This window comes from Cydia fagiglandana, chromosome 6 (assembly GCF_963556715.1).
Source record: "Cydia fagiglandana chromosome 6, ilCydFagi1.1, whole genome shotgun sequence".
Classification (NCBI taxonomy): domain Eukaryota; kingdom Metazoa; phylum Arthropoda; class Insecta; order Lepidoptera; family Tortricidae; genus Cydia; species Cydia fagiglandana.
The window spans coordinates 5,712,207-5,731,052 of record NC_085937.1 but is presented as its reverse complement, the minus strand read 5'-3'; the positions used below and the strand labels follow the sequence as shown (position 1 = coordinate 5,731,052).

The following is an 18,846-nucleotide window of genomic DNA, read 5'->3' as shown; positions in this document are numbered from 1 at the left end:
TTATGTTGTAAAGGACTAACAATACTAACATGTCCTTTGTCGTCATTTAGCCCTTCATTTGTCATGATAATTTTTCATATCGTGTGGTCAAGATGGTCGTAAAGGACATTATTTGACTATTGAAATTATTTTACTTGCCCTTTACGACCCGTCCTAAAAATGATTTTACCTTAAGTATACGAGGCGAACAAATTGTAAAGGACTTTTCTAACTTTTGTGTCGTTTAAACTCCAAATTGCAAACAAATAACATGGACGTAGCAGTATGTAGACTATCAAAAAAGTCGTTTTCTGGGACCTTTATTACTATAATGTAATGTTTGCCGTCAAATTTGAAAGCATTTACGCAAGAGTTCATGCACGTAAAGGTCTATAAAGCCAAATTGATAAATAGTTTTATGGGTCCTATATTACCAAAATATAACTTAGAAAATTCAAATTAGAAAACTCAGCTCAGTGTTTTTCCGCAACTATTACTGTGTTTCTCGCAGTGGAATCTCTTATAGTCTTGCGACAATAACATATGTACTAGCCTGTGCATAATACACTCTGAACCTTTCCGACTCGCATTTCTTGTTGATTAGGAGAACGAAACAGGTACAAAATATAAATTACTGTATTTCATAAAAAACTGTACATATAATTTGAGGGATGGTGTCTCCTGGTAAGCAATATACCTATGCCTGTGTTGGAAGGCACCGCTCTTCCGTTATTATTGAAATCTAACTAATACTAAGCTACACTATTTACAAGTCACAAAACATTTACTACCTATACTATTTACAAATAATAATTATATACTAATTACAAGCAATACATTAATTATAACTATTAACTATAAGCAACTTAAAGACAACAATAAAATATGTGATCAGAAAAGTACTCAAGCCTGCACGCGTGTGTGTGTGTGTGTGTGTGTGTGTGATGGTACTTATCGTAAAAGGCTCTCTGTTTTCTCATATGTTTTAGTTTTGAGCCATTTGGTTACAGTAGACTTACATTCATGGGATTGTTTAGGGGTCATCCATTAATTACGTCACACGAATTTCTAGGTTTTTTGACCCCTCCCCCCTCCTTGTCACACTTGGTCACGTTTGGCAAACCCCTCCCCCCTAGTGTGACGTCACATTTTTTCTACGAAATCGCCAAATCGAATTAAGTATTTTAAGTAAGTACCTAAGTATTATTAATATTTTGTCAAAATATTTTTTACGATATAAATATTAGTAATTTTATAACCCAAAACTGCTTAGGAAAGAAAATTAAACGAATAAAAAGGATTATCGTTTTAAAAACTTGTTATTTAAATGTACAGCGAATAAAATAAATAAAATAAATTTTCGGTTACTGATGAAGTTAAAGTGACGTCACAAAGTTTGTGTCTCCCCCCTCCGCCATGTCACAATATGTCACATTTTCTTGACCCCCTCACTCCCCCTAAACGTGTGATGTAATTAATGGATGACCCCTTAGGGTAAATGTTTAGGATTTTATTGATTTTATTATATATGAAAGCGGATTTTGTGTTCATTTGTGAGTTCGCAAAGGTTGTTCTAGTATGAGAAGATCTCGCTACATTAATTAACTACCGTTTGATACATTTTTAAGCTTCGTTATAAACTATGCTGAAAACAGTTAACATGTGTAGGTACCGTGGCTGGTAACTAATACACCCCGAATTTGGAATAAAATAGTCTCAGAATGTCACTTACGACCCTACTAAACAAGATACACTATATTATCAAAAAACGCAGCATGGGTGTAAAGGACATTCATAGTGTTTTTGACCAATTCTATAGGACATTAACTTCTTTCGTTTTTAATTTATAGATATTATTGCAATTCAGGTTAAAGAGACTAACATTTTGAGTACTTTTTTAATACACATCAAAAATATAGCTCCATAAACAACAAAAATAAATCAACATTAAAAAAAATCTCTGTCTCCTGAAAAATAGCATTTTGTCCTTTACGCCAATTGAACCCAAAGGTATCGAATATTGTATGGGAGGTCTCAGGTCTGCAATTCTTTTTTAATAGTTTTTATTTTACCGTTCCGTCGCAATGCGTGATTCATGTATCCATGCCAATAAGTTGCCAATTTGCAGCTTTTTAGCACTTACGATCACGAAGCAAAGCCTCGGATCGGCAGACAGGCAGACAGACGAACATGGCGAAACAATAAGGGTTTCTTTGGTGACTACGCAACCCTAAATATCGGACCACTAATAAAACAGTTATTAAGATTTTAATTTGATTGCAGGTTGTAGACGGATATTGAATTCAGTTAGGTACCTAAAGCCAAGAAGTTAAATCACAATAACAGGGAATATGATTCGGTCAAATTTTGTTCTAATGTATGGGGAAGACAAACAAATTATAGCCAGCATTCAATGAATGTAGTATGATACCTGGGGTATGGTGCTTTACGCACACTAGTGGGTCAATTTTTGAAGAGGGTGTTTTTTCGACATTTGTATGGCAATTTTTTATTTTTGAATAATCTGATTTATAATCATCGTTTTAGGAAGGGTTCTTAACAACAAAAAATATACTGTAGGAGGCACCTCTGTACTTTTTATAGTTAGCTAGATATGGACGTTTAAAGATCGACATTTGTATGACACTATTTAGCCATTTGTAAGGCGCTTTTGACATTTATACGGCATTTTTTCTACATTATATGGCAGTATCAACATGTATATGCCACTATTTATTATTTTTGTTGCATTTATAAGACCCTGACGACATATGTATAACACCTTCTCGACATCTGTATGGCACTATGTCGACATTTGTATGCCACAATCGACATTTATACGGTCAAAATAGCCGTATAAATGTCGCCATACAAATGTCGCGACATGTCGCCAATAATATTTTTTAGCGATATTTCCTACACAATACAACAGATTCACTTATTTATTTTACTATATATTTTAACACTATATTTGCAACTATTATTATAAAAGAAACATTTTTATTCCAACTATGTACCAACGTATTCAGAGTCCATACAAATGTTGTAGTCGTACCAAAATATATCGAAAGAGATTTTTATCTGTTTTTAAATAAATTAAACTGTTTCCGGGTTTACATTTGATGTCAATCGATGCCCAACTAACCGCACTATTGCGTTGTAAACTTAATCTAACCGTTATTCAATAGACAAAGAAGATTAAAGGGGGTATATTTAAGTCATAACAAAACAGGTGCCGCGCGGGACAGCGATAAAAAGGCTTCCCTTGTTTTATTAAATAACGCATTAATTTATCAATATGATTAAATCAATTCTCTAGAAAATGCTCTTTATAGAAATACAAAGTTGTTTATAATACGTTGCCTACATCCAAAGTTATGATTTTTTTTATTGCGCGGTGCCGCCACTGGGACACGCGAAAAACGGCAAATTTCTCCATTTTTGGAACTTCAAATGCGATTTTGTCAGGACCAAATAATATTTTTGGTACAGTTGTGCATGATTTTTAAAGCTTATAATACACTGAATGAAAATATATACATACCCAGTCTTTTAGTCCTATGGACTTCGAGTTTTAGCCGTGGGACAGCAAAAAATGCCTATTTGAAAATTGACCCTAGTGTCCCGACCCCTAAAATAAAAATAAAACTGCCAACCGGGACTTATTTCATGCTAAAAGGGGTGGGGGGATTGCGTCAGGGGGAGGGGGTAGGACGCTTGTGTGCGTAAAGCACCATACCCAAAGGTATCATACTACATTCATAAAATACTGGCTATAGTTCGTTTTTCAAAAAACACAATTTGACCGGATCAAATAAGTAAACGCTTAGTGGCGGTAGCGAGACTAGCGAGCTAACGAGTTACCACCGAAGAATAAGTTTGTACTATAAGAAAAGAACTAGGTGTAGCAAAGCTATACCGGGTCGACCGCTTCGCGAGGCCCGTGAAGGCAAATGACGTGTGCGTCTGTGTGCGCGCACCACACACACAGGGATAGTCCTTCACTACGCAGCGCCGCCCCCGTCAGCGCAACGGCGATATTCACCTCAAAATCTCAAAACTGAGATCGGGCTGACGTCCTGTTTCGTCTTAACTAGATCGTCTGAAATACCAATGGGTAATTTACCCCGCCCACATGCAAAGTATACATAATGCGCCTGTAATAAATGTTAGGCTAAAAATAAATAAACACTACAAGGAATGAAGTTGACTAATTCAGAGTATTCTGCCTTCGCACGAGCGCCTTTGCAGTTTAGACTTTGGGACCTTGTCAGGATGCCCATAGTTTATTTTAAGAGAAGGGCCGCAACAGATAGGGCGTTAAGCGTCGCTACTTGTCACGCTTAATATGAAATATGAAACCATCGACACGAGAAGAAGATTTTAAGATTCAAAGAAGATGTCTGGCTCATTCCATGGCCAGCGAATCGGCATGCCATTAAGCGGGGGAATGAAGCCAGCATTACGGGCAGCCTTCCGCAGAGAACAGATCTGGGGGACTTTTCTTGCTAGATTTAAATTAGTTTTTAATTAAATGTAATTTATTTTATAAGTGAAATCTTAGACATGTGTGGAATATGCGGATTTTTGTATTTACAAATAAAAACATTAATAGTATTAATACAATTCAAACTAAAAAGACGCTAGCCTGGATTTGAGTGCAATTATTACTACAAGACGCAACGAACACTCGAGAGTTGAATGTCGAACGTGACATCACGATAATTCCTTAACCAGAGATAGGTTGCTGTCAATGTCCCTGTACTGTGTTAGGGCCATGGGCAGAATTTCTAGTGTCTCTACTTTCCCCTAGTACTTTCAATTCACGACTGTTTGCTATACTGTTAATTGAGGGCCGGCTGAAATGTATTCAGGCGCAATTATACTTGTGACACAGATGATTTACGTACTAGATGGAGTATATAACTCGTGGTCTCCCGGCATTGCTGTCGTACTAATTTTACGATCTGTACATACGTACACACATCACTGGCTCAGTGACCCAAAAAGGATCTTGGCCTCTGACACAAGAGATATGTACCAATGTAAAATAACAAGTATAAAAAAATAGTTATTGGGTTAAACATTAGTTGTACTATAGGTAAAATGGAGTCGCTCCAACCTCCAATTGAATGAGGTGGCTGGTGGAGTGGCATTGTCTACGTACGTATAGGTAATAGCGTCTAAGTGTGCATACTTTCGGTAGTATGACAGACGTTGTTATCAACGTTATATAGCAAATGTCTCGCAATTAAACTGATAATTATATTATCACGAAGTCACGTCGTTAAGATTCACAAGAATACTCATACTCATGTATTCATAATATGTATTCTTAAAATATTACATGTCAACATCAGAAAATAATAATATTCTTGCGAATGTTTCATAGCCGCCGCCGCCATACAATCGAAATTACGCTCTCAGTTTACAACGACGTACTTACTGAAATAACATTTTGGCACGATCAATTGACCATTCAAGTAACATACGCCAAGTTTCATGTTATTTCACCATGTGGTTTCAAAATGAGAGCGTAAGAGCGTTTTCACATTGTCCGATCAGATATCGGATGTCGGAAAGAAGTAAAATGTCAGATATAAGTGTTTCTCTGTATTTATTTATGCATTTACCTAAGAAATCATTATTACTAAAATACGATAAATAACGCAAACAATACACTCCTTTTTTGGGCAGTCGTGTAAAAAGGCGGACTTAATATGCCAATGGCACTCTCCTGCAGCTGTTTTTGTCATAGGCGCCTTCCGACATCCGATATCGGAAAGGCGCTTCCGATAAATTCAGCCATGTCAATATAGGATCCTACATCCGATATCGGATGAGACATTGTGAAAACACTCTAATTTGTCTTTTTGTGATTGTTAACGTCAGCCATCATTACGCGTTCGTCGTAGAACATAGTCTAATAAAACATGGTCTTCTCTTCCCAGAGTGACGCAAGCCTACGTCACAATAACATGGCCGCTATATATAGCGCTATCGCATATCATCATATAGCGCTGTCGCATGATGACGTAGGCTTGTGTCAGTCACGTGACCACGAAAAGACGGGAAGAGAGCACCAGGCGGAGTATATTATTGAAATGAAATGAAAACATTTATTTTCAGGCAACTATTGGCCCATAGATAAATACCTTAAAACTAGCATACATATTATTACAAAATATATCTTAAAACTAAAAACACAATTGCAGCCATATACCATGATCGTAGACGCTCTATTAGCGGAGTCTATTGTGGTAGTCTATGCCTTGTAAGTTAGCGGGCAGACGGCGGGCAGTTAAATCAGATTTGGTGTACTTGTTAATGTTGTTGACAGACAATGAAACATTACTCCGCGTTGAAGGGAAAGTAATTACATAGGCAATTTAGTTTCTATAAATGTTTTGATGTTGGTATAGTTAAGGGAAAATTAGCTCATGGAATTACAAGATATATTTCCCGGGTAATAAATTTCAAATTTTACACGGTCATACTATATGGTAAGGTATAAGGTCATACTATAAGGTTAGGTAAAAATGCATCATTATAAAAATTAATCATAGAAATTTATAGAATACATCTTAACCCTTTATAAGGCCCCAGTTATACAGATATGCTACGTGAAAGTTAAATACACTACCATGTTTGTAATGCACTGGGGAACACATCTACGGCAAAATAAAAATGAAATCATTAAGAAAAACATGTGGTTTTCAGATGATGACCTGTTTCCAATACACCTATTCATTGACATTGACATGACAAAAATAAGGTGATCTGTACAGACTGGCGTTTAATTGACTACATACGGTAAATGATACACTTTCCTGACACTACAAACAAAGTACTTAGTACAGTTATTGCAATTCACTATGGAGAGTGGATTTATCAAAATTAGACCTTGTCATCATACCAATAAGAGTCTCGCCACTCGCCATCGAGAATTGCAAGAGCTATAATTGAAATTATTAGATACAACGACGTGTATATTTTTAATAGTATAATGGAAACAATAACGATAGCTTGCTTCCCTTGACAGGCATAGTGTATAAATTGACCACATACTATAGATTAATTAATTACACTAAAACTAAAATAAAAAAAAACGAAAAAGTATGAATGTGGAAAGAAAGCCTGATATATTCGCTATATAATACCATTATAGTTAAATAAAAAAGAGGATGTTCTCCGTAAATGTTTATTAACTAAGTGGTTTCCAAAGTGTTATAAAGTGTTCGCTCCTCTTGCGCCAATATGATGCAAGCGAAAAGTACCTACTGAATGAATATAATGTTTTTAAAATCTGAATACGCCCCAAGTAAAGGGGCACATGAAACGCAGACGATGCATGACGACATGAGATCGTCAACCGTGTGGGAATACCGGCACAATGCAAGGATTAATATGAGTAACGGGTAATATTTTCATAGATAAGTCTGCCTATATAGCCATATATGTATTATAATAAATTTAAATAATTAGTGAACACAAATAGACTGACAGTATCCTGTAGTCACGCTTAATTATTTTTGATTAGACAAGAAACTTACAATAAAACCATCTCACGCCACTTTATTTTTAAAATATTTTTTATAAACCTCTGCATCGCTAAAGTTTAACTGAGGCTGTTGGTGAGTGACTCAGTTGAAAGCTTGCTTGCATGAATCTAAATTTAATTAGGTATGTCGGTAAATTATTTCATATACCAGTTTTTATTCTCAAAACTCAGCTAGATGCGTTCTACTAGAAAATCGCCGCACAACTATTTTACCAACCTCTAAAATACTTCTTTGTTCACCTACGATTTTGTTGAAATTGACGCTCTACAGAAAAAGGTACTTTCCTTAAGTGCAACAAAGTAACGCAACACCAAATTAAAGCGATGTCGTCAACGTAAACCCAACATTGAACAAAATCCTCTTTAAGCCTAATTTAAAAACATGACACACAACTGATCAACGGCCATCTGTGCATCTTTACTAGACTAAGTAATAATTTAGTTAAGTAACCAACTGCTTAGTAACTGCCCGCGGCAAAGGACCGCCATCAAAAAGGACTGTCACTCCTATTTAACTTTCCAACGATTTATTTATGACCATAACTTATGCGTCACTTGTTTATAGTCCTAGCAGCGTCACAATCCAGAGACAAATGACTATCATAACTTACCGTGCGCTCAATGGGGTTTACTAGGCGACGTTTGGTTGAAGGACTATAGTCAAGGCTAAGTCTAATAGCCTAAGCAAGCCCTGTCTAAATCAGCGGTTTTCAAAGTTTTTGCATGGAGCTTCTCATAATTAATTCTTTTCGTGGTATAACCTGAAGAAAAAATTCTTGTATTACATTATGTAGGGTACAACGAAAAGGCGGTAGACAGTGAAGGAATTTAATTTCTGTGTCAATTCGTACCATGTCACAGGGATAATAATATTAATAACTAGCGACCCGCCCCGGCTTCGCACGGGTTAACAAATTAAACACCTAAACCTTCCTCAAGAATCACTCTCTTGAAACCGCATCGAAATCCATTCAGTAGTTTTTGAGTTTATCGCGAATAACAAACACAAATAAACGCGGACGCGGCGGGGGACTTTGTTTTATAAAGTGCAGTGATAAGAGATCCCTAGCGGCCTCTATTTTGATAGTCCCTATGACAATGTACGAAGTTGTACAGAAATAAAATTATTTGACTGTTACTCTATCGTACAAAAGACTGTAATAGCTAGTATAACATTAGGTTGTATTATTGGCTGCTCTCTAGAGTGTCTAAATATTATGTAGATATTATGTTCTTGGTTCCGAGCTTCCTAGCAAGGTTGCCAAAGCCCTGGAGGATGTGTTAACGGCGAGAGACCTGAATTTGTGCCTTAAGGCTTTTTATTTCGTAAGGTATTGCTCATGCCTCTAGACATTTTGCCCTCCTTCCTATCTCTCTACCCCTACAGATTGGGAACACCAGCCTAAGTGCTAAATCGTCCGGCCAGCGATAGATCAAGCCGGTTCCTTAAGGGCACGATCTTAGATAGCGCTAATGTCTTTACTCCACCATAAAATATAATGCCGGTGCGCGATGCGCCGCGAACGCCAAGAATGCGATGGCATACTTGATGCATTGCTTAAATAGATTTCCTTCTATAGACTCAGCATTATACATGAAGCGTTAACGAAGTCGTGTAATGCACGCCGCGGTTCACTCCTTCACGCTTGCTTGTGCTATCTACATAGACGTTCTTATACCTATAAAGGGTTACGTCAAGACCTATAATACGGTTACGGAGCACCAATTCAGCCACCTTAGTACTAGTGGTAGCACCCTGCGTCCGAAACTTGCGTTCCTGAGATCCTATTCCAGTTATAGTGTGTTAACAGCTTTATATATATGTAATTAAACTTACAGTGACTAGTTCGATTAATATAATTAATTTTATCTTATTTTAATTCATGTTCACGACTTTATATATGTCCTACGAATCGGACAACTTCCACTTAATTTTAATAGTCGAATTAAGGTAATGTTGCTTTTTTAAACAGTTTGAGTCTATTGTGCGATTGAACGTAATTACGTTTAGATAATAATGAAAAACTTGCAAATTATATACAATGGGAAGATGGTAGCGTATTAATATAATGTCTATGTAAGGTCGCATGAGCGAATACGTGAGATAACAGCGACGATTACGGAACGACGACAATGTAAATTGTTAACTCGGTACATCGGCACGGTTTTTTTCTCGAGGATACCGACAGATGGCTATCGCTAGATGCAGCATTATAAGACTCCGCCTCTGTATTGGTTCTATAAAAGTATAGCAAGCGAGTGTGATCGATTTTTTCATTGCGTTTTGAGTCTACGGGTACGTTTACGGCATGTTACGCAAAAAAATATGTACTCGAAGTATTAGCTCCAGAGATAAACATGAGCTGCAATACTAGTGGCTTATAACGACCTGATGGTCTTATAGGAAGATTAGCGCTGGAAGTCGCCAGCATCATGGTGAGATGAGACCATTTCGTGGCACTTTCTCCTTCCGACGTTTTTTTTTCTATGTTTGTATTTACAAATAAACGTTTCTTTTTTTTACGTTAAATTTTTCAACGTATTTTTCTCTGATATGCCGTTTGCCGAAATTTCATTTGTCTGATGGTACTTCTGAAACATAGGACAATGATTCTTCGTAAGTACGACATGTAGAACTCCTTACATGCATGCATATCATGCATGGTGATTGGTGACAATGGTAATCTCAAGTGTTCGTATGCTTCATACATACATACATACATCACTGGCTCAGTGACCCAAAGAGGATCTTGGCCTCTGACACAAGAGAGCGCCACTCTGCCCTATTCTGCGCCACTTCATAATAATAATTGTGAACGGGTTTCAGCAGGCGTTCTACATGTCACAAAAGCTCTCCAAGGGGCCTCTACGTCTTGGATCTGTGTCCCCACGCAAGCCTATCAAAAAACCGGGATCATAGGCCCGTGATATCCAAGGAGATACAAAAAATAATGATAATGCAGAATCTACTGAGATAGTCCACGAGGATACCTAACCCACATTTATGTAATTGTAATTACCAAGCGAGTTCGAATTTTAGATTGTCCGTACGTGTATAGGATTTCATTTGTCACATTTTACAACCGACCCTCGGTATCTGGAGCATTTGTTCCGCAATGCATCTGTTATGAAATTTGCATAAACTTACGTTAGACGTTTTCCATTTCCAAGGTCTTCACACGCGCTCAGAGCACAATCGGCCACAATTATCTCTGATGCGATCGTATTAATTAAGATGTGATCAACAAAACATTACAATACGCTTTGATGAAAACATAAATGATAGGATCGTCAATCAAGAGTGCATAGACAATATGGTTTCAAGGTCTTATTCTGAGATCTTCACACAGTGTAATAACCAACGTAGTAATGAATCGAGAACCAAATGGTTATTGATATAACGAGGTAAATAGTATAGTGATCTTATGATCGGTTTTCAGAGGTACAGTCGACGTCAACGAAATATAATTATTTACACATCTTTCACGTTGACTGTAGGTACGTTAAACGCTTTCTTAGCAATGTCTTCAAGCAGCCTTTGGGTTAGGTACTTAGGTACGAAAAATTATTGCGCCGGTTCTTATGTTGCGCCGACTATAGCCGGTCAAACAAGTTTGTCAGTAGAAACTCAAATTTTCTTTGGACGATAATCCTTCTCGCCTACTGACGGGAATTGCCTGAGGGTCAGATCAGAGTATATTCATTAGAAAAGAGAAAAAAATACGCCCCATTATTTTTTGTCTTTTTAGTGGCGTCTTTTTGTGGGGGCATTCGTATACTGACTGATAAAACAATATATTATCCTCGTGATCGTATTACGTAGAAATATTCATAAAAAAAATAATGGATTCATCAAAATCGATATAATTATGTTACTTTAATGTTCATGCCAAGTCTCATGTTACTACAGCCGTCGTCGTCGTTTCAAAATGAGAGCGTAACTTCAATTGCATGGCAGCGGCTAAGGTCGCGTGACTCTTTACACAAATAGCCAAGAATAATATATATATATCTAAATGCGGGCTGTACCTACACACTCGTCGAAATACCCAAAGACACGCCGAAAACGCGTGTGTACATGCTGTTCCCTTCTCGTCTCGCTCTTCCTTGTCTCGTCTCGCGCTTTTCCAATTGGATCGGAGCGGTGCCGAGAGTCTTATGTCGGCTGTACACACTCGTCGAGAGCCTCTCGCCGAGAGTCTCGACACCGCTCCGATCCAATCGGAGAACTGCGAGACGAGACGAGAAGGGAACAGTATGTACACACTCTTTCTCGGCCTGAATCGGGGTCTCGCGACGAGTGTATACAGCCCGCATTAAGAAAAGGGTACTCTTTCTCGCCAATTAAAACTTTATTGATGGTAATGCATCCATCAATCCCATTAAACATTACGATGTCACTTTCCGATCCACTAAGATAATGGCCGACATGGCGATATATGGCATCGTTAAATTTTATAGTCGTTTTTGCAATTGGGAAAGGCTGGGAACGTACGGAATCTCTACTAGGTCTATCGAATAGTGAATATATCAAGCTAATGGCGGTCGTACTCGATATGACGCTGTGATACCCGGGCTCTTACCGCGCACATCTAAAAATTTCAATTTTGTCTATTTGCCACTGTTTCGTTCGAATATGCAAGTGGGAATGAGACGCAAACACAGATAGCCCTGACTCCAGTCATCTTTGATTTGAGAGCAGAGCGGAGCTATATATATAGCTCCGTCCTTTTGCGATCCAGTTTAGGTCCTAAACAGAATCGCAATAAGGACATCATTCATGGTAAGGCCCTAGTACTGGCAAACTCCATACTCGACTTTCTTTCTATCTTTCGCCTGACTGGACGTCGTCGTAGCTTGTCTTCTGATTTTGACGTCACCAGATACTTGTATGGGCTTGCTCACACAAACCTATATCGACATGCGAACACTAACCTGCAAAGGTGAAGACGACTGACGACGCAGTACCCGACCCGACACCTGTCTTCTAATACTCGTCGCTCCCCCGTACAGCTGGTTCTGTTTCTGCAGATTCCTTTGCAGCGTCTTGCTGATCCGCACTTTGGTCTTCCCGTCTAAGTGTGGAATATGTTCGTGAACTTAGCGATGATCCTTTTATAGACCTTCCATTTGGGATCTGACGACGATCTATTTATGCTAATACTAATTAAAAAGTAAAAACTAACCTGTAAAGGTGTGAAAGCGACTGACGACGCAGTACCCGACACCTGCCTTCTAATACTCGTCGCTCCCCCGTACTGCTGGTTCTGTTTCTGCAGATTCCTTTGCAGCGTCTTGCTGATCCGCACTTTGGTCTTTTCGTCTACTTGAGGGAGACGGACTCGGCCTGTACTGGACTTGCCGATGGTGCCGCGTGTATAGCCTAGGTCTTCTTGGTAGGCGTCGTCTTCGATCTACGAAAGAAACAGATGGTTTAATTGTGAAAAGTTAATACTTTTTTATTTACCCTTTGAACGCCATGCCTTATTAACGCGCCATAATAAACCTTATTAGAATGCATGAAGATTTATATTAGGTACAGTACACCGTAGCTGTGTGCGCCTGTGACGGTCTTTGGCGGGAAATGAGTTATTATGGTTAGACTTTAAACCGTTCAGAGAGAGGCAATTACTCGTACTTATTGAAATAATACGATTTACCGTAAAATATATGAAAGGTTTGAATATAGCTACTTTTATGAATAGAAAAATGCTTAAATTAGAATATTTCATGCATAATCACATAATCAGTCAATGAATTAAAAAAATATGCATTTTAATTAAAGGTAACCTTATAGTTATCGTCGTGATCATGAATGGTTTTCGGATACCAAATGTAGTAAGGTCAATCAGATTAACAAAGATTTAATGAAGTTGATAAACAATAGTAATCATTAGATGATGTAGTAATGTGTTGATGTCTTTACTGTAATGTAAGCGATATTTCAAGCAACATATAAAAAAAATACTTTCGATCACATTCTCATCTAAGTATTTATTTGAGGTCCACGCGATATTTTCCGCTTCTTTTCTCTCAATCGACCCAGTTTTCTACGTACTCGATCTCATCCCAACATCTGTGTTAAAGAAACGAATCGATAACTACGAACATCTATTAAGCTATTCCCCTCAATTAACTGCTATAAATCGTTACGCTACGACAGTAAACGTCTAGTGCTTCTGGCAAAATAACTCATCCGATTTTGAACCTAAAGAACATCATGGAAAAGAGAAGTTATCAATCAATTTCGCGCGATGAAAGAGTTATAAAAACTTGAGCACGCACGATCAACTACCGTATAAACAAAAGAATAACTATATATGGGATAACGCTTACATAACGATGAGTATCGTTTAAATCAAAACCATGTTCTCGTGTGGCCAAATAAAGAGATTGCACGGTCCGTCATGCATAACAACATGGTTAAGTAAGTTAAGTAATACCGTAATAGATAAAGGGACTGCAAGAATTATCGCCATATCAGTAGTCGCGATATACGTAACTTTGTTATGGCTGGTGCAAAGAAAAATGTATTGAGAATTAATAACTTCATAAAATCTGGGTTCGAAAACAATAAACGCAAACGTCCGTTTTCGTGAACTGGTAAATAGAAATAGTTTTTTCCTAGCCTATTTGAGTGTCCCACTGCTGGGCAAAGGCCTCTCTCCTTAATTTCCACGACTCCCGATTTGGTGCTTCCTCCGGCCAGTTGTTGAGGAAGCTGTCCAGGTCATCTCGCCATCTCCGTTTGGGCCTACCGCGGCCACGTCCCTCTACCGGCATCCACTCGGTGGTGGAAATAGTTTTAGGCGATTTTAAAATTTATAGTTCATTGTACAGTAATTGGCGCATGCACTACTTTTTATGAAAGTCCTATTTTTTACTCAGGTCTGACTCAGGCCAAAAAATAACTTTAAAGTATTCCTTTTAAAGAAAGAAAAAAAAAACGCTATTGTCTCCTAAAACGTTTTGTTATACTGTACGAAGGTTATTCACCCGGTCCCATCATTACCATCACGAATAATGCATTCTAGAAATAGTTCTACACTATTTCGACCGCGGAAGACCATTGCGTGTTACAAATTGGTAGAAATGTTCTCTCGTTAACCGTTCATCGTGTAGTTAGTATAACATATCATACCATGCTAGTAAAGCATTCGATTCAAATGAAATGAGCCATCGTTAGTGTTTGATATTAATTGTAATGAGTAACGATGTGCAATTATGCTAGAGGATTGTGCTTGGTAGACTTATTGCGAATGGGACACACTGTCGATAAAGCTAGCAAATAATTATCAGAATTATAAAAAAATATATAATTAAACTTAAAGTAGGTGAAGCTATAAATTAGCTATGCTAAATAGAAATTATACTTTTGAGATTAGGTGGGTACGACTTCTTGGTTGCGGAAGAGTATTTCCGCGTTCCTGTGGCCATATAGCCCTGAGGCGACAAAGAGAGGGTTTAGTGGGTAAACCATGGGTCTCATTTAGCCTAATATATGGGAGTCCCACATAATCATCACAAACCTATCCCCGCGCCTAGGTGGTACCTATGCGTAATGCATTCCCTTCCAAAAAAAGGTACTTCTTTTCTATAAAAAAATCTTTTCTGTAAAGGTTCTTCGACTTCTTGCTCTATAGTCTAGCCTATCCAAAAGCTTCTAACTTGAAAACATAACTTCATTAGGTACTTAGATAGTAGGTAGTTCTTAGTTTTACTTGATAGTTTACCTATGTATATTAAATCCTGAAAGTTCGTCGGTGACAAACGAAAATTCACTACCAGAAGTTCAGAGCCATAATAAACAATATAATATACCATTTTTTATCCCCGGTTTTGTCCACCGGATTTTGAAAAAAATTTACACTAATTTTTTTATGATTTTTTTAAACATTGTCAAAAAAACACTTTTTTCGTATCTAGTTCGCAGTGAAGGATCTTACATGTACGAAATGTACATATTTAGGTTCGTCCTTAACGTCTCAAAAAACGTGTCCAAGGTTTTAATTTTAAACTAATTAACACTGGCCTGAAAACCAGTTTTTTAGCCTAAAATTGTTCAACTTTGATGCCAAATATCTCGAAGACAATGAACTTTGAAGTAAATATGGGATACCATATTGCTTAACGCCGTTGCTGTTAATATAATAGGCTACAAAAAACATTAGAAAACTAAGGGATTCAGATCGAAGGTCATTGGCGTGGGGTAGCCCCTTAACTAAAACTAGTTAACGTAAACACGTGGAATAAATATCCACCATCCCACTATATCTAAATAAGTCAACCGTTTCACTGAGAGAAGAAGTTATTATGGTCAAGAATAAGCGGTTTGACAATGGCAACAGCCGTGTGTATCTACCGCACAGGCACGGACGTCCGCGGGTCGCGTTCCGGTCTATTTGACTCGCGAAAAAACGATCCACATGCAGTCTGGTCTACTTGAAATTCACCCACGGCTCGCCGAGCGTGCCGTCACATTTAGGATTCTGCGAATACGTTAGATGCTAATCTGATTAATCGTTTGGCTTATCGGTTACTAATTAAGGGTAATTAGGAATTAGTTATGAGAAGATCGCGAGGAAAGCTATGTTTGGTTAGTTTGACGTTTTTATGGGTGGAAAAGTAATTACATGATACTTCTTTCGTTAAAGAGCTTAATCGATTAAAAAAATCGTTTGAAGGAGGATAGCGGAGAACGTTATAGCATAGTCATAACTACCAATTTAATTTTTGCTATAAGATTGATTTGTAGATTTTTTTTAGTAATTATTGAAAAATAATCGCGGTAACCTTTAACCGGTTAAATTTTAATCGATTTTTTTAAAACATTGACTTCATCTCATAAAGCAATTTATTGCCTTATTTTTTCAGCCTCATCAACATATCAACATAGACTAGACCAGGAGTCTCCCAACTTTTTGACCCAAGGGCCACAGTCAGTCCTCCGCTTGGATTTCGAGGACCCGGAATGTAACGAATTTGGCATTTTTCTCAGGTCGAATTTTGGAGATTATTTGGCGTGTTTGTCTGATTTGTGTTTCAATTTAACAACTTATATAAGTTTCTGCAGATTTTATGGCAACGTATTTATTCACAGAGTGAATCGAGCATCTTTTAAGGTGGTTCGCTTTTCATACAAAATTCAATCAAATCTCATTAAGTAACTACACACTATTAGTACATAAATATTTCCGCATTTATCTTCTTTCGAATATTCGTTTGCGCGAAATTAACAGGAAAACAATGTTTCATACAGAAATCATGCAAAAATCATAGTTAACTTTTCATCAATTTTACGTATGTGTGTGTCACAAATGTCGTGTACAGATACATTTGCGACGTTGCCATACCATTTCCGACGTTGCCGGGCTGACCACGGCTCGAATTTGGAGTGCCGTCATGTTTAGTGCAATTTTGTTGACACTGATATTTGACAGGTAGTTAATTGACCTAAGCGAGAAGTTCGTCAGCTTAGCTAAGAACTATCATGGCGTGTTATGCAAACAGTCGCTTTTTTGCTTGCAAACGGAAGATTCCCGGTTCGATCCCCAGTCATTGTATGCTGGAACAAAACTTTTTGTATTTTTGTTACACCTAAATTTCGTATTGTTTTTTTATTTTTCTTTAATTTTTCTTATTATCATAAATCGATTATTAAGTATGGGCTACACGTATTCTTTTATTTTTACAAAGATAATTAGAAATTATACTCTTCCTAATCTCTCTGATTTTTGGACATCCTCACTGCAATAAAAACCGGGCAAGTGCGAGTCGGACTCGCGCACGAAGGGTTCCGTGCCATAATGCAAAAAAAAAACAAAAAAAAGCAAAAAAAAAACGGTCACCCATCCAAGTACTGACCACTCCCGACGTTGCTTAACTTTGGTCAAAAATCTCGTTTGTTGTATGGGAGCCCCGTTCAAATCTTTATTTTATTCTGTTTTTAGTATTTGTTGTTATAGCGGCAACAGAAATACATCATCTGTGAAAATTTCAACTGTCTATTACGGTTCGTGAGATACAGCCTGGTGACAGACGGACGGACGGACGGACGGACAGCGAAGTCTTAGTAATAGGGTCCCGTTTTACCCTTTGGGTACGGAACCCTAAAAATAAGTGTATAAAATTTTTCGTGTGGTTAAAAATAATGGATTTTGTCTATGAATGAAAAACACAATTATTACTATAGTTTGTTTTTTTTAGCATTAGAAATAAGGTAAACAATCTTGACGTGTCTTTTAATTGAAAAACACATTTTAATAATAAGTTACGGCAAATATGTAACAATTATAAATCTAATACGATCATTTATATTCGTCTGCTTTCATAAGTAATCGTTTTTGATTTTTAAAAAACCTGATAACACTGAGTTGTGGGGGAAGCGCTGCTGGCGTAGCGGAAAGCAATTCGGAGGTCGCGGGTTCTAACCCCGGCTCGTACCAATGATTTTTCGAACTTTTGTACGAAATAGCATTTGATATCTACCTATTTATACACCGATACCTATTTTTCGGTGAAAGAAAACAATGTGAGGAAACCGGACTAATCCAAATAAGTTTACTCTCTGGGTTGGAAGGTCAGGGCAGTCGCTTTCGTAAAAACTAGTGCGCATGCCAATTCTGTGATTAGTCGCCAAGCGGAGATTGAATATCTGGGAGACCGACCAAAGCTTACAAAACATAAAAACTCAAAAATGCGCGTTTTCTCATAGACCTAGCTAAGAGATCAAACCCCTTATAGCAAATTTCATCGAAATCGTTAGAGCCGTTTCTGATACCATCCAAATATATAAATAAATAATTATATATCTAATAATTGCTCGTTTAAAGGTAAGATAACACAAAGGAGAAACAAAAAGAAATTACCTACTCGCACCAGTCTTGAACCCCAATCCTCTTGCACGTATTTCCACGAACATACCGTTACGCTATTGCAACATACTTACGTTGTGTGAAATTGTCTACTACAAGGATCACGGAAACACTGTTTGCATGTGTGAGTAATAGTAGGAAAAAGCGTGACAGCAACACTCCGTCGAATTAAAAAGGTGGTTTTTGCACAATGAAGTATTCAATGTTTATTTGAATAGTTCAATATTTACTTAAAGAGTGCGCGAAACATACTTTTAAGTATACAAACACCAAGACCATTTCACAAAAAAATAAAATCTGAAATTTTGCAAAAGTGGTGCCATCTAGCGAGAGTTAAGTTTTGAGTAACCTAGGCGAACCACCTTAATGTAAGTAGATGAAACCACATTTACCAAAACAATTAACGCACAGCTAATCCGCTTTTTGCTAAGA

The 18,846-nt window shown here is 37.5% G+C and overlaps 1 protein-coding gene and 1 long non-coding RNA gene across 2 annotated transcripts in view; one reads left to right on the top strand and one right to left on the bottom strand.

The window, feature by feature from the left end:
* Positions 1 to 18,846, top strand: part of LOC134665058 (uncharacterized) — a 144,040-nt gene that overhangs the window by 22,291 nt on the left and 102,903 nt on the right. The window lies entirely within an intron of this gene.
* The window catches only part of LOC134665045 (U4/U6 small nuclear ribonucleoprotein Prp31), a 32,847-nt gene that overhangs the window by 8,110 nt on the left and 5,891 nt on the right, over positions 1 to 18,846 (bottom strand). Inside the window, exon 8 of the mRNA XM_063521828.1 lies at positions 12,727 to 12,954. Coding sequence (XP_063377898.1) covers positions 12,727 to 12,954 — 228 coding nt within the window. The remainder of the gene's footprint in view (positions 1 to 12,726; positions 12,955 to 18,846) is intronic.